The 12931-nt window shown below is 46.3% G+C and overlaps 1 protein-coding gene across 2 annotated transcripts in view; it reads left to right on the top strand.

Annotated features, from left to right (window-relative positions):
- The window catches only part of VWF (von Willebrand factor), a 233766-nt gene that overhangs the window by 62700 nt on the left and 158135 nt on the right, over positions 1-12931 (top strand). For both annotated transcript variants that reach the window (XM_075003060.1, XM_075003070.1), the window contains 2 exons: positions 7133-7328; positions 8988-9203. In XM_075003060.1, the coding sequence (XP_074859161.1) occupies positions 7133-7328; positions 8988-9203 (412 nt within the window). The remainder of the gene's footprint in view (positions 1-7132; positions 7329-8987; positions 9204-12931) is intronic.

Below are 12931 nucleotides of genomic sequence, written 5' to 3'. Positions count from 1 at the left end.
ATGAGGAAAGAAAGATGTGGAGTACTGAGGTGAATACTCGGCTAAACATGAGCTCTCATTGTCATGCTGAGGCTAAAAAGGGTTTATGTGATTGTTAGAGACATCAAATTGGAATCCTGTGTAGCAACAGGGACGTTGTATTACCTTTGTATTGGAAACTATTATGACTACTGTTAGAATACTGCAGACAGTTCTGGTGTCCACAGTGCAAGAAGGATGTTGACAAATTGGAGAGACTCAGTGAAGAGCTAGAAGAATGAAATAAGGACTGAAAAACATGCCTTATTGTGAAGGACTCTAGGAGGTCCATGCACTTAGCTCATCAAAGAGAAAATTAAGGGGTGACTTGATTTTGGTCTGCAAGTACTGAGCAAAGAAAGATATACTAAGATAGTAGGAGATGAAGATAAGCAAATTCAGACATCAAATCAGATGCTATTTTTACAAAGAGAATAATTAACTGTTTGAAACAACTTACAAAAGTCTGTGATGGAGTCTTTATCAATGGAAATTTTAAAATCAAGACTGTAAGTTTTTCTAAAAGATGCGCTCTAGTTCAAACAAGAATGAATTCAGGTAAGTTTTATGGCCTGTGTTAGACAGACTAGATCAGAGGTCACAATCACTGACATGGGTGCCAAGACCAGCTCATGAACCAATTCCCATTGGCATACCAGGCAAGAACTCAGCCTTTCCCCTCCTCCCCCATGCAGAGGGGACCTTGCTCAAAGCCATGCTGCCTGTGGTTTATCAAGAGACCTGCTAATGCTACCAATCATCACCTAAACGGTAAAGCTCTGCATCTTAATTTATTTATTAATGAAGCTGTTGTAAGTAGGACTATTAGTGACTTAAAAAAGTATCACTGGCACTTGGACTGTACATAGAGGTTGAAAGGTCAAATTTCAGCACTGCAGCTCAGAAAGTTTGCTGACCCCTGGACTAGATGATCACAGCTGTCCCTTGTATAGTATATATTGCTTATTCTAAAGTAGACCACTGCATGGGATTATTCTTTAATCCTGCTCCTATCCAATTCAGCTCTTATGACAGCAGGTCATGCAAGACCCAGGGGATCCCAGTCATACTGCAAGGCTTTAAACTTGTGCCCTGCAGAGCTTTAATTCTAAGGGGTATGTACTTAGCTCTAATTTACCCATAAATGTTTTCCAAGAGCCCATTAAGCAGTGAAAGTGCTGCAAGATAATATTGACTTCTTGTGGTTCAACAAATTCTCTGATTCAGCACCGGTGAGGTCCCAAAGGTGCCAGACTAGCCAGGTTCATCCTGTGGTTATACCCACTTTTGCTCTTCATGAATTCTGGAGAAATGTTGTATAGTAGCACAAAAAGCAGGCTTAATATGTTACTTCAAGGTAAAGGTTCATCAGAGCTTCAGCAAATGAGAAAACAGTGCAACAAGAGGGCAAGCTCCTGAGGGGTTTGAGAATGTGAATGCAGCCATTTGTGTTTTGGGCTTGTCTAGATGCACAATACCAAAACACCTGCTTTTTTCCGTGCTGAGGATCATTCAGTTCAATCCATTGGCACCTCACAGGATTTCCAGCTTTTCACTGCATCTGTGGTCTTTCTGCCAGGTCTCACGCCCTAATATCCTGACCATCTCCTTACATAACTGCTAAAAAGTGTTATTTCTACTTCAGCTCCTTTACCACAACAGCAATGACACTTCCTAATTACTGTCCTAGCTGTTCTTCCCATTGTCCTTTTTTATTATGATGTTCTGTTATGAATTCCTTCTCATTTATGTATTTGGTCAGCATTATTGTTGCCTTTGGAGCACTAATTTACAGTTTACATGGACTGGCCTATTGCCAAACATTTCTGACAATTGGGGGAAGTGATCCACTCCCACAAACTTGTGCAAACACTTCTGGTAAAAGTTACAGTGTTAGGATTTGTCTGCTGTATTTGTCAAGAAGAAACACCCCTCCCATGACCCCTGAAAACTTGTGATATATAACCAGTTCAGGAAAGGACTGCAGTTCCTCACACATGCACAACATCAGTTGAACATGAATCACTCCATATTTGAAGAACGATGGTGCCCTTCATTACAGAAATGTTACAAATTCACTTCCCTTAACTTTGTGGTATGCAAATTGTGTAAATAATTTCAAAATACCTGATTCTGAACTTGGTGCTATCCAAACGGCACCAAAGTCTGGAATAAGGGGCTATTTTGAACATTCTGTTACCTTGTGTACTGGAACTGGAATAGCCGCACCAACTAGCAGTGCTATTTAGGGTTCCACGAAAAGCCATAGGGTTGTTATTTCGGGATACCTTTGTATCCTGAAATAGCACTCGCAGTGTAAACCTAGACTTAGAGACCACATTCTCATGGATGTTGATGGACTTTGACAACTCCTGTTGAAATGAATGGGAGTTTCAGGCACATGACTTTATGGTCAAATTTGTCCTTACTACATCCCTATTCGGGGGTCTGAAACCTGTGGTGAGATAGGGACTTGCCTATCCCAGCATGCAAAGTCGGCCCCGACAGATTGGACGGATGAGATCAACAGCAAGATCCAATGACCAGGAAAGTGATTCTGCAATGCTCTGTGGAGAGCGAAGGGCATGACAAGGTACCAAAGACGGCATGGCCATCCACTGCAGCCTAGGAAGTCCCAGCTGTGATGACTTTTCATACCACTGGAACCAGGCTTCTGAGGTCGAGAGAGTAGAACTGCCCCTGTGCAACGGCTTTTCCACTTAAAACATTCTCCCGCTCAGGTTCTTTGCACATTCTCATCACTTCTGTCTACCTCAAAGTCCTGCGGCGATGGTGGAGGGGCAAAGCGACAGGGGCAAAGCGACAGTGACAGTGGAGGTGACCACTGGGAGTCGTAGCTCCAAACCTGCACATAGGCAGCCTGTGGACTTTGGGTGCTTGACTCTGACCCCCGGGTGACAGAGGGGTTTGGCAGCATCCCAGGTGACTGAGCAGGCCTTTTTAGGAACAGCACTGCTCATCCTCAAAATGAGGGAGGGGGCTAGAAAAGGTGTCCCAAAAATTGCTTATCCCAACCAAAATGGCCAGCATGACACAGCTGGCAGTTTTACCCTCACAGCGGTCAAAAAACAGTGAAAAGGAAGATATTTGCAGCATGGAATGTTCGCACCCTCTGGGACAGGGAGAATGCTAAGAGGCCTGTGAGAAGGACGGCCCTCATAGCAAGAGAACTGGCACATTATAACATTGACATAGCCGCCCTGAGCGAGACTGGCAGAGGAAGGATCCATCTGCGAACCAAAAGCAGGTTACACCTCCTTCTGGAAAGGCAGGCCAGAAAATGAAGACAGAATTCACAGAGTGCAACTTGCCATCAAGACATCACTTCTGCACCAGCTTATTGACCTACCAACTTGCATCAGTGAGCATCTGATCAAGCTCCGCTTCCCCCTCAACATCTCTCGCCATGTTACAGTCATCAGCGCTTATGCCCCCACACTGACTAGCAGCAACAAAGCAAAAGAAAGTTTCTATGAGGACCTTGACCACCTTGTGAAAGCAACTCCGCCTAGTGACAAGCTTCTCCTCTTGGGTGGCTTCAGCGCCAAGGTCGGCAAGGACTGTAGGACCTGGAAAGGGGTGCTGGGGCATCATGGTGTTGGTAACATGAATGCCAATGTCTGCCTTCTGCTGAGCTAGTGTGCAGAAAACAACCTGACGATTACCAACACTCTCTTCAGGCAAGCCGATAAATACAAAACCACATGGATGCACCCAAGATCAAAACAGTGGCACCCGATTGACTAAGTCATCAGTCACAGTTGGGACATTTGAGATGTTAAGATCACCAGGGCCATGTGGGGAGCCGAGTGCTGGACTGATCATAGACTCGTCAGATCAGTCCTTTTGCTGCACATCACACCACTGCACCGCAAGAAGCTCAAGGTTGTCAGACCCTCCTTCAACATTGGGAAGCTGCAACACACTGTTCATCGTGAGAAATTCGCAGCCTGCCTTGACAAAGTGCTGATGTCCCATCGACCTCAGACTGGAGACCCAACACAAAAGTGGGACCAGTTCAAAATCCTGGTGATGGAGTCAGCCAAGTCAACACTAGGACTGAGAAAGAGAGTTCACCAAGACTGATTTGATGAAAATGAGGAGGCCATCATGAAGATCTTAGAGGAAAAACGGAACGCATTTCTGCTATGGCAAAACAATCAGTCCTCAATCTCCAAACGTGATCGTTTCAAACACCTTCAGAACCAGGTACAAACAGCACTTCACAAAATGCAAGATGAGTGGGGGGAGAGTAAAGCTGATGAAGTCCAATACTACGCTGATGCCAAGAACTCCAAGATGTTCTTCAGTGCTATCAAAGCTATATATGGACATTCAAAGCCAAGTACTACACCTCTCCTGTCTGCAGATGGCATGACCCTTCTGTGGGAGAAGAACAGCATCAACAATAGGTGGAGAGAGCACTTCAGCAACCTTCTCAACAGACCCTCCATTGTCGACCCTGTGACCCTAGACCAGATCCCTCAGAAACCCACAATAGACAGTCTTGACCTGCCCCCTACAATGGATGAGGTCATAAAGGCAATCAGCCAGACCAGCTCTGGCAAAGCCCCTGGGATGGACAGTATCCCTGCTGAAATTTTTAAAGCAGCAGGACCAGTGTCACTTGAAGCCTTTCACAACATCTTGATCAGCATCTGGGAAGAAGACATGCCCCAAGACTTTAAGGATGCCACAATCATCTCACTCTTCAAGAACAAGGACAACAAAGCTGACTGTGGAAATTACTGGCTCATCTCCCTTCTCTGTACTGCTGGGAAGATCTTGCTTGAGCCATCCTCAACTGTCTGATCACCAGCATCTCAGAGGGGAACTTACCAGAGGCACAGTGTGGTTTTTGCCCAGGCTGCAGCACCATTGACGTGATCTTTGCTGTTCATCAGGTCCAGGAAAAGTGCATAGAGCAGAACTTGGATCTGTACACGGTCTTTATAGACTTGACCAAGGCATTTGACACCGTCAACAGAGAAGCCCTGTGGATTATCCTGTCAAAACGTGGCTGCCCGAGGAGATTCGTTAACCTCATACGCCTGTTCCACCATGACATGACTGGCCTTGTTCTTTCAAACGGCAAGTTCTCAGATCCATTTGAGATATCCAATGGCGTGAAGCAAGGATGCATGCTGGCCCCAGTGTTATTCAACCTCTTTTTCACGTGCGTCCTCAGCCATGCAGTTAGGGACCTGACCCATGGAATCTACATAAAATACAGACTTGATGGGTCACTTTTTGACCTTCATCGTCTGATTGCTAAAACCAAGACGCTTGAGAGACTCATCCTTGAAGCTCTTTTTGCTGATGACTGTGCACTTACAGCACAAAGAATCTGATCTCCAGCTCATCGTCAACAAGTTTGCTGATGCCACTCGCCTCTTTGGTTTGACCATCAGCCTAGGAAAGACCGAGGTACTGTTTCAACCTGCTCCAAGATCTGCTGTTCTCCCTGCTTCAATCTTTATTGAAGGAACAGAGTTAAAAACAGTAGAGGAGTTCAAGTACCTTGTCAGTGTGATAGCCAATGATGGCTCCCTTGACAAAGAAATCAATGCCAGAATCTGCCAGGCCAGCCGGGCCCAAGGACGTCTGAGAGTGCAAGTGTTGAATCAGCACAATATCTGACAGTCTACTAAACTGAAAGTGTACAAGACTGTAGTCCTGACCAGTCTCCTGTATGGCTGTGAAACCTGGACCTTGTACAGAAAACATATAAAACTGCTGGAGCGCTTCCACACACGCAGCCTGAGGTCAATACTGCACATTCGATGGCAGGACAGAGTTATGAACCTGGAAGTCCTGGACAGAGCAGGAACCACGAGCATCAAAGTCATGATTCTGAAAGCCCAGCTTCGCTGGACAGGGCACGTCATACGAACGGAGGAATCAAGAATCCCTAAGCAACTCCTCTACGGTGAACTCTCCTAGGGCAAAAGGAATCCAGGTAGGCCTTGCAAGAGGAGTAAAGACTGCGTGAAGGCCAACATTGCTCATGCTGGTTTAAAACCAGATCAGCTAGGGCAGCATGCAAAAGACCCAACAGGCTGGTGTGCTCTCGTACGACACGCATATGACAACTTTGAAGAGCAGCAACGCGCACGCCTCATTGATGCTCGTGACAGGAAGAAAGCAACAGCAGCAGCCTCACCTACAGAGCCAGGACAATTCCCTTGCCCCCACTGTAAATGCCCATGCCATTCAATGCTTGGACTCCTCAGCCACATGCAAGTCCACAGTTGATGAGCCTGTGCAAGTTCAAGACGTCATCATCGGACACGACGGACTCCCTACCTACATACTTCCCTACTCGGGTGCTCTTTAAATATGTAACCTTTTCCTTCTTAGTTTAGAGGCATGTTTAATCTCCTGCAGCCCATCAGTCCTCATGTGGCAGAATTTGGCCCTGTGAGATGTTTGTGCTGTTTCTTTCAGGTCCTAGCAGGAAGCTAGGTAGAGAGGGGAAAGCCGTACACCAGAAGTAAGTTCTGCAGAGAAGCATAGCTTTCAATATAGTACTGTTTTCCCTATTTTAATAAAGTTCCTTGTTTAGTGATAGAAGAAAGCAGCTCTTTCTGTTCTTTACCAGTCACAAGGTAACACCACAAATTGAAATTTGGTTAATTAAAAATTACTTTAATGGCTTCCAGTATTATCCCTATGTCTCTGTCCTCCCATCATTTTTGTGATATTAATCATTCTCCTTTATCTAAAAACTCTTTCCCCTCCACTGTTGTGATCATAAATAACATCACAGACAAGGAAAATAATCTATGGAAGGAAGATAGTGAAAGTGACTAAACAATAAGGGCTGTAAAATACAATAAAGGGAGGAAAAAATGTTTTCTTTTCCTCTGCTTAGGTGACAATAATTCAATTGGTTAAGAAAAGTCACTGCTTGTACATTTTTACTACTTGGGAAAAAAAAACATGTAAAAACTGATCAGCCCAAAGTCTGATTTTTAAGTTGATGGTGCCACTTTAATATGTATGTGAGAAATCTATATAGCCCAGTAAAAACATTGCTGTGAAACTAGGGACTAATATTGAAGAATAACCATTCTACCTTTGTGTTTGTGAGCTCTCCCCAGTGTACACGGACAGAATCTGTGGTCTGTGTGGGAACTACAATGGCAACGAAGGGGATGACTTTCAGACACCTTCTGGCCTCGTGGAAGCCCTTGTGGAAGATTTTGGAAATGCCTGGAAGCTCAACGGAGATTGCCAAGACTTGTTAAAACAAGACAGTGATCCCTGTAGTCTCAACCCTCGCTCAGGTATTGAAAACTGTCTGCCACATAACATACAGTAAAATGTAATGATGTGTAGTCTCCTATCTCATAAAAGTGCAAGCATTTTATTTTGGGAAAAGGATTGTGCTCACTCCTGTAAAATAAAGAAAACATCTTTCATCCCAAGCACTGAATTAAACAGGGGTCCTGTGGAAAAAAAATATGATGTGATCACGTAATTAAAAACAGGATGAATTCAAGTTAAGTCAGACACCTGACTTCCGGCATTTCCTAACTTGTGCTGGACTCGGTACCTTTAATAATGTTCTCTTTCATAAAATTTTTCATTTGATTTTCTAATTTAAACATACTGGAAAAAGCCCACAAAACTCCAGAAATTCCCCCATGTGGAACCATATTGCCTCCAAACTTGAGTGAAAAGGAGGGTTCAGGCCGTTACATTTTAGCACGGACTGGAGCTAATAGAGTTAGTTATTTGCAGAAGTGAGTAGACTATTATGCCTGATGTGGATCAGTCACTAGAGGGAGAGGAGAGGCACCTTGCAAAAGACTTTCACAGCTATTTGCCGACAGAAGGGAAACATAGAGACTCTAGCTCGTTGGTTCAATTCCAGTTTCTGATGAGGTGTGCGCTTTAGAGGTTATAGACCCTTTTGCCCTGGGCCCTCAGCCTGTCTTTGCCCTACTCTGCTCCAGATTGCCACAGCTTCTGAATCTTCCCTCTCTCTTCCAATTCACCTCTACCGCGAAGGCTGTTTCTTTTCACCTATTCACGCCCTCCTCTCCTGATGCCTGCCTCCACTGCATCTCCTTCTGTGTCTTTACAGCCAGCTTCCCCATTAGCTCCTGGCTCTCATCCATGCTCTTTCACAAGTCGTGGCCTTCCCTCCCTCTGCCTCCTGTTGCACCTCTTCATATTTTTCTCCCACTCTGCATTCCAGTGTTGCAGGCTGCTCCTCCCTATTGTTTGGGCTGCAGCAGGTAAAGGATTGGAGACACAGAAAAGACACTCTTTAGGTTCCCACTTCTGGGGTCCAGAATGACTACTTGGAGGGGCAGTCCTGTTCAACCCCTGCAATCCCAGATCAGAGCATGCTCTGTGGGGTTGGTACGCCCCCCACCCTCAGTCACACACTGAAGCTGAAAGGAGGTGGCACATGAAAAAATTCAGCCCTGACATGTTAAGATTGGCACAGTTATAAGCACCTGAAAACAGGCCTGATGAGAGGAAGTGCCAGACACTCTTAGTTATGGGTTGTGATAACAGAGCAGAAAAATCAAGGTTTTCCTTAGTTTATTTTGCAGGTGGAGCTGTGGCTTTTCAGATCACATCTTACTAAGGCAAGCAAAAGGAAAAGAGTTTACTTCAGTTGCTGATGTAGACTTAACTTATGCCAGTATAACCACATCACTCAAAGGGTGTGGGAAACTCACACCACTGAGCGATGCAGTTATTCCAACCTAGCTGCTGGTATGGTGGCACAATGTCCAAGGAAGGGGCTTCTTGTATCAATATAGGTGTCACCTCTTGGGGAGGCAGATGAGAAGCCTTCCCGTATGTTCACTGAAGTACTGTAGAAGCTCAGCTGCAGCCTTTTAGAGTGTATTGAAGCCCTTACTGTGATAATGCTTACTTCTCTTTACAGTTGTTGAATTGTCTGGGTAATATTTTTCTCATTTTAGCCAAGTACGCGGGAGATTCCTGTGCCATTCTGATGTCGTCTGTGTTTGAACCTTGCCACCATGAAGTTAGCCCTTCTCCATACCTGAAGAACTGCCGCTATGATGTGTGCTCCTGTTCTGATGGCAAGGATTGCTTGTGCGCTGCCGTTTCTACCTATGCCACAGCCTGTGCGAGGAAAGGCATTTTGATCGAGTGGAGGGAGCCAGACTTCTGCTGTAAGTGATTGCTGCAAAGAACTACTTTCTTGCTTTGAGCCTGTGGTGTCCTGTGGCAGGTCAGTGAGGCAGAGAGAGTTAAAGGACCTGATTTCTTGGTACTACATTGGCCTATTACTTGGAGGTATGCTCATTTATTAGGGTTATTCTTCCTGGGGAAGGGGATAATTCCACCAATGTGCCGCTTGTGTTCTCAGATGGAGCTCTACTTCTCCCTTCTGCCAGCTGTCTCCCCCAGGAGCTACCCTGCAGGAACTCGTTTCCTCAGGACTGGCTTCTTCCCACCCCAGAGTCAGGTGAACACACACCCACGCATACTAGCAGAGCATGTCTGAGAGGAGCTGGAGATATTTAAGAAGAGGTTAGATAGATGTCTATCAGGGACGGTTTAGACAGTACTTGGTCCTGCCATTGGGGCAGGGGGCTGGACTTGATGGCCTCTCGAGGTCCCTTCCAGTCCTAGCATTCTATGACTCTATGATATTATCCTCCACCCATGACAGACAGCGCACTTGGTGAAGCTTGAATCAATCAGGGTTCCCATGTGGTGTTGGTTGCTGTGGGTCTGGAGGGATAGAGACAACCAGAGGCCCCAGAACAATCAATCAGATAATGTCCCAGTGGAACTGATGCGTAATTTATATCCAACAATCAGCCCTTACTTGAGCATGGGTAAGGGGTTTTGCAGAAAAGGGAGAACACTTGATTAGTTTATGACTAAAGGGAATATACCAAAGTTGTTTTGTTTAGGCTGGACAATAAGAACTTCTCATTCCTGGTCCTTCCAGAGAGCTCGCAATGCAATTAGGCAGCTTCAGTATTTTGGATACCAACTGAGGATTTATTACTAGTATTGGTCTGATAACTGCTGAGCTGGATGTGTCCAGGCATGGATTTGTTAGCTTCTGGAGCAAAGATTTCTCATCGGGCAATGCTACCCTGTTTTGTGGTTCTAGAGTTCAGTGAGGTTCCTGCCTTGGACTTTCTGTTTTCCATTCCGTATACTAATGGCATTGTCTTTCTGTCCCATCTTTGATGCGAATGAGGCTAGGGGAGTTTCTGGATGGGTTTAGATGTGCTGTCCCCTGCCTTTTCAATGCTTTTTGTAAGTCTGTCTTCTGATCAAGCATATGCCAGACAGAGGGTGGGGAGGTCTTTTGTGAGTCAGACAGGCCAGGTGATATGCCCTGGCTCGTTAAGAATACAGAGCTGGTAGGTAACATCTGCAAGGCACTGAGTGTGTCCTCCAGGACATGTGGTGCACATTGCATTTCATCAGAAGTAGAGGGTGCTCAGTGTTTTGCAAAAGGTGCTCAGCATCAGGCAGAAGTAGCTCCCAATGAGCAAACCTCAGCTGGTTTGGTGGCTTGGTTCAGATAAGCTCCCCACTAACTTTGGCTGCCTATCTGAAAATATTCTGAATATCTCGGGCTGGCAGAGCCCCAAAGTCACTCATGAAGTTAGTGGCAACGGGATCTTTTGTTGTATTTTGACACTTCTTTCTGGGAACCCATCCTGTGAGACAGTGACCTCCTCAACTCTTGTTGTCTTCAAAAGTTGTTATATTAATCACAGTATCAGACCTCTGGTCCTAGCAGAAACATGGCAGACTGGTTAGTTCAGATCCTAAAGAAAGGTCCAAGGCAGTTCTCATTATGTCTGTATCCTTTTTCTGATACGCAAGCAGTATTTTGCTGTCATATTTAGACCCCTTTGTCTCCACCATTAATGAATTCTAACATGATTTCCAAGACCAGTATCTGATGAAGTGAGTCTGTGCTCACTAAAGCTCATGCTCAAAACTTTTCTGTTAGTCTATAAGGTGCCACAGGACCCTTCGTTGCTGTTACAGATCCAGACTAACATGGCTACCCCTCCGATACTCTAACATGACCATGAGTCTGAAACGCAATGCAACAATGATGCATGACAAGACCATACCTTCAGGCTGTAGCCAGGGCTTGTTTTCTGCTGGAATGCCAGGAAACAGCTTTCTGGCATCTTTTTTCCTGGCTCCACCATTTTGGAAGGCAGCTGGGCTGTTTCAGGCTGTATATGGTTCATCCAACACATCCCCGGCAGTAGGGGTGGTGAAACGTGGCTCAGTAGAGCTGCACATGTGGAGCACCCCTTCCCACTCCATGCATGCATGACTCCAGCTGGGAGCTGCTCCTTTGGTCCTGGCATGGCTCCTGTAAACATGGCTTCTGCAGCTCCACCTGGGAGCCACATGACTCATGCTGCCCTGGCATGGTCCCAGAGACCTGGCCTGGTGCTTGCATGGCTCCAGTGGCCTGGCACAGCTCTAGTTGGTGCAGCCTCTGTGGCGGCATGTCAGTAAGTTGCTGGCATTCACATGGTGAGCGGGCTGGGGTTACCTGGCTCTGGGGAAGGGGGAGGGCATTCATGTTGTGGGGCTAGGGATACCTGGCTCTGGGGAAGGATGTACAGATAGGGGGCTGGGGCTACCCGGCTCTGGGGTAGGGGGAGGGCATTCAGGTAGGGGGACTGGGGGAATCCTGGGTTGGGAGGGGTGGTTTGGGGCTATGAAGCGTTAAGCTGCCTAGGGATAGGAGGGCAGTTTGGGGCTGCATGGGAGATTGAGCCTGGGGGGCATTTTGGGGCTCTGGGGGTGGGTTATGCCTGTGGGTGGTTTGGGGGTGGTGTGGGTGGTGTGGGGGAGGGTTAAGCCTGTGGGTGGTGTGGGGGAGGGTTAAGCCTGGGGATGGGGGCAGTTTGAGGCTGCAAGGGTTTTAAGCCTGGGGGCAGTTTAGGGCTGTGCAGGGAGTTAAGCCTAGGGGGGCGGTTTGGGGCTGGGCAGGGGGTTAAGCCTGGGCAGGGGGGTTGGGGTAGTGTGTGTGTGTGTGTGTGCACGCGTGTGCACGGGGGACAGTGTTTAAGCGTCAGGGCAGGGGTGGGGTGGGGAGGTGGTTTGGGGCTTCAGTTCTCTCACTTTTTTTTCTTAGAAAAAAGCCCTGGCTATAATCCATTGTGCTACACACTGTACAGATATAAAGGGTGGGATTTTCAGAAGTGTCTGAAAGAGTTAAGCTACGTCTATGCTGCAAGATAAAATCCATTTAATTAAAATTGATTTCTTAATGCTGGGTTTTATCTATTCGATTTTGAGCATCTTCAGCTTCCCACATGCTCCCCACAAAATCGACTTACTGATGCCACACACAGTACCTTAAATCAAATTTAAATTGAGTGCTGCTGCAGTGTATTGTGGGAACCTATCCCACAGTTCCCTGATCCTTGTTGCATTCTATTCCCACAAGTAGATGTGGGATATAATGCCATCTTCCCACAGTTCATTCCCCTCTTTCCCCTGCCAAGTTAACTAGTGTAAGCAGACATGGGTGCTACAATGAAACAGTGTGCCTATGCTTTATTTTTGGGCTTGGATCTTGATTTATGCTTCCTGGAAAAGAGGACTCTAAAGTTGACACAGTTGCTGCACTGAAACGCGAATGAATCATCATTAAAGGCCCAGGGCAGCTAAAAGATGGTACATTTGTGACAGCGACAAAAATCGTGACTGCCCACGGAGGCCCTTTCAGGAACTTGAATCTGGATTAGGCCACTTGGGAAAGAAGACCCATATTCTTGAGCAGACATGGTTGTTACACTGAAACTCGAATGAATCATCAGTAATGAGCCAGGGTGGCTAAAAGACAGTACACTGTTGATGGCCACGAAAATCATGACTGCCCATGGAGGCCCTT

This window comes from Carettochelys insculpta, chromosome 1 (assembly GCF_033958435.1).
Source record: "Carettochelys insculpta isolate YL-2023 chromosome 1, ASM3395843v1, whole genome shotgun sequence".
Taxonomy (NCBI): Eukaryota; Metazoa; Chordata; order Testudines; family Carettochelyidae; genus Carettochelys; species Carettochelys insculpta.
This window is presented reverse-complemented; position numbering and strand designations above follow the sequence as displayed.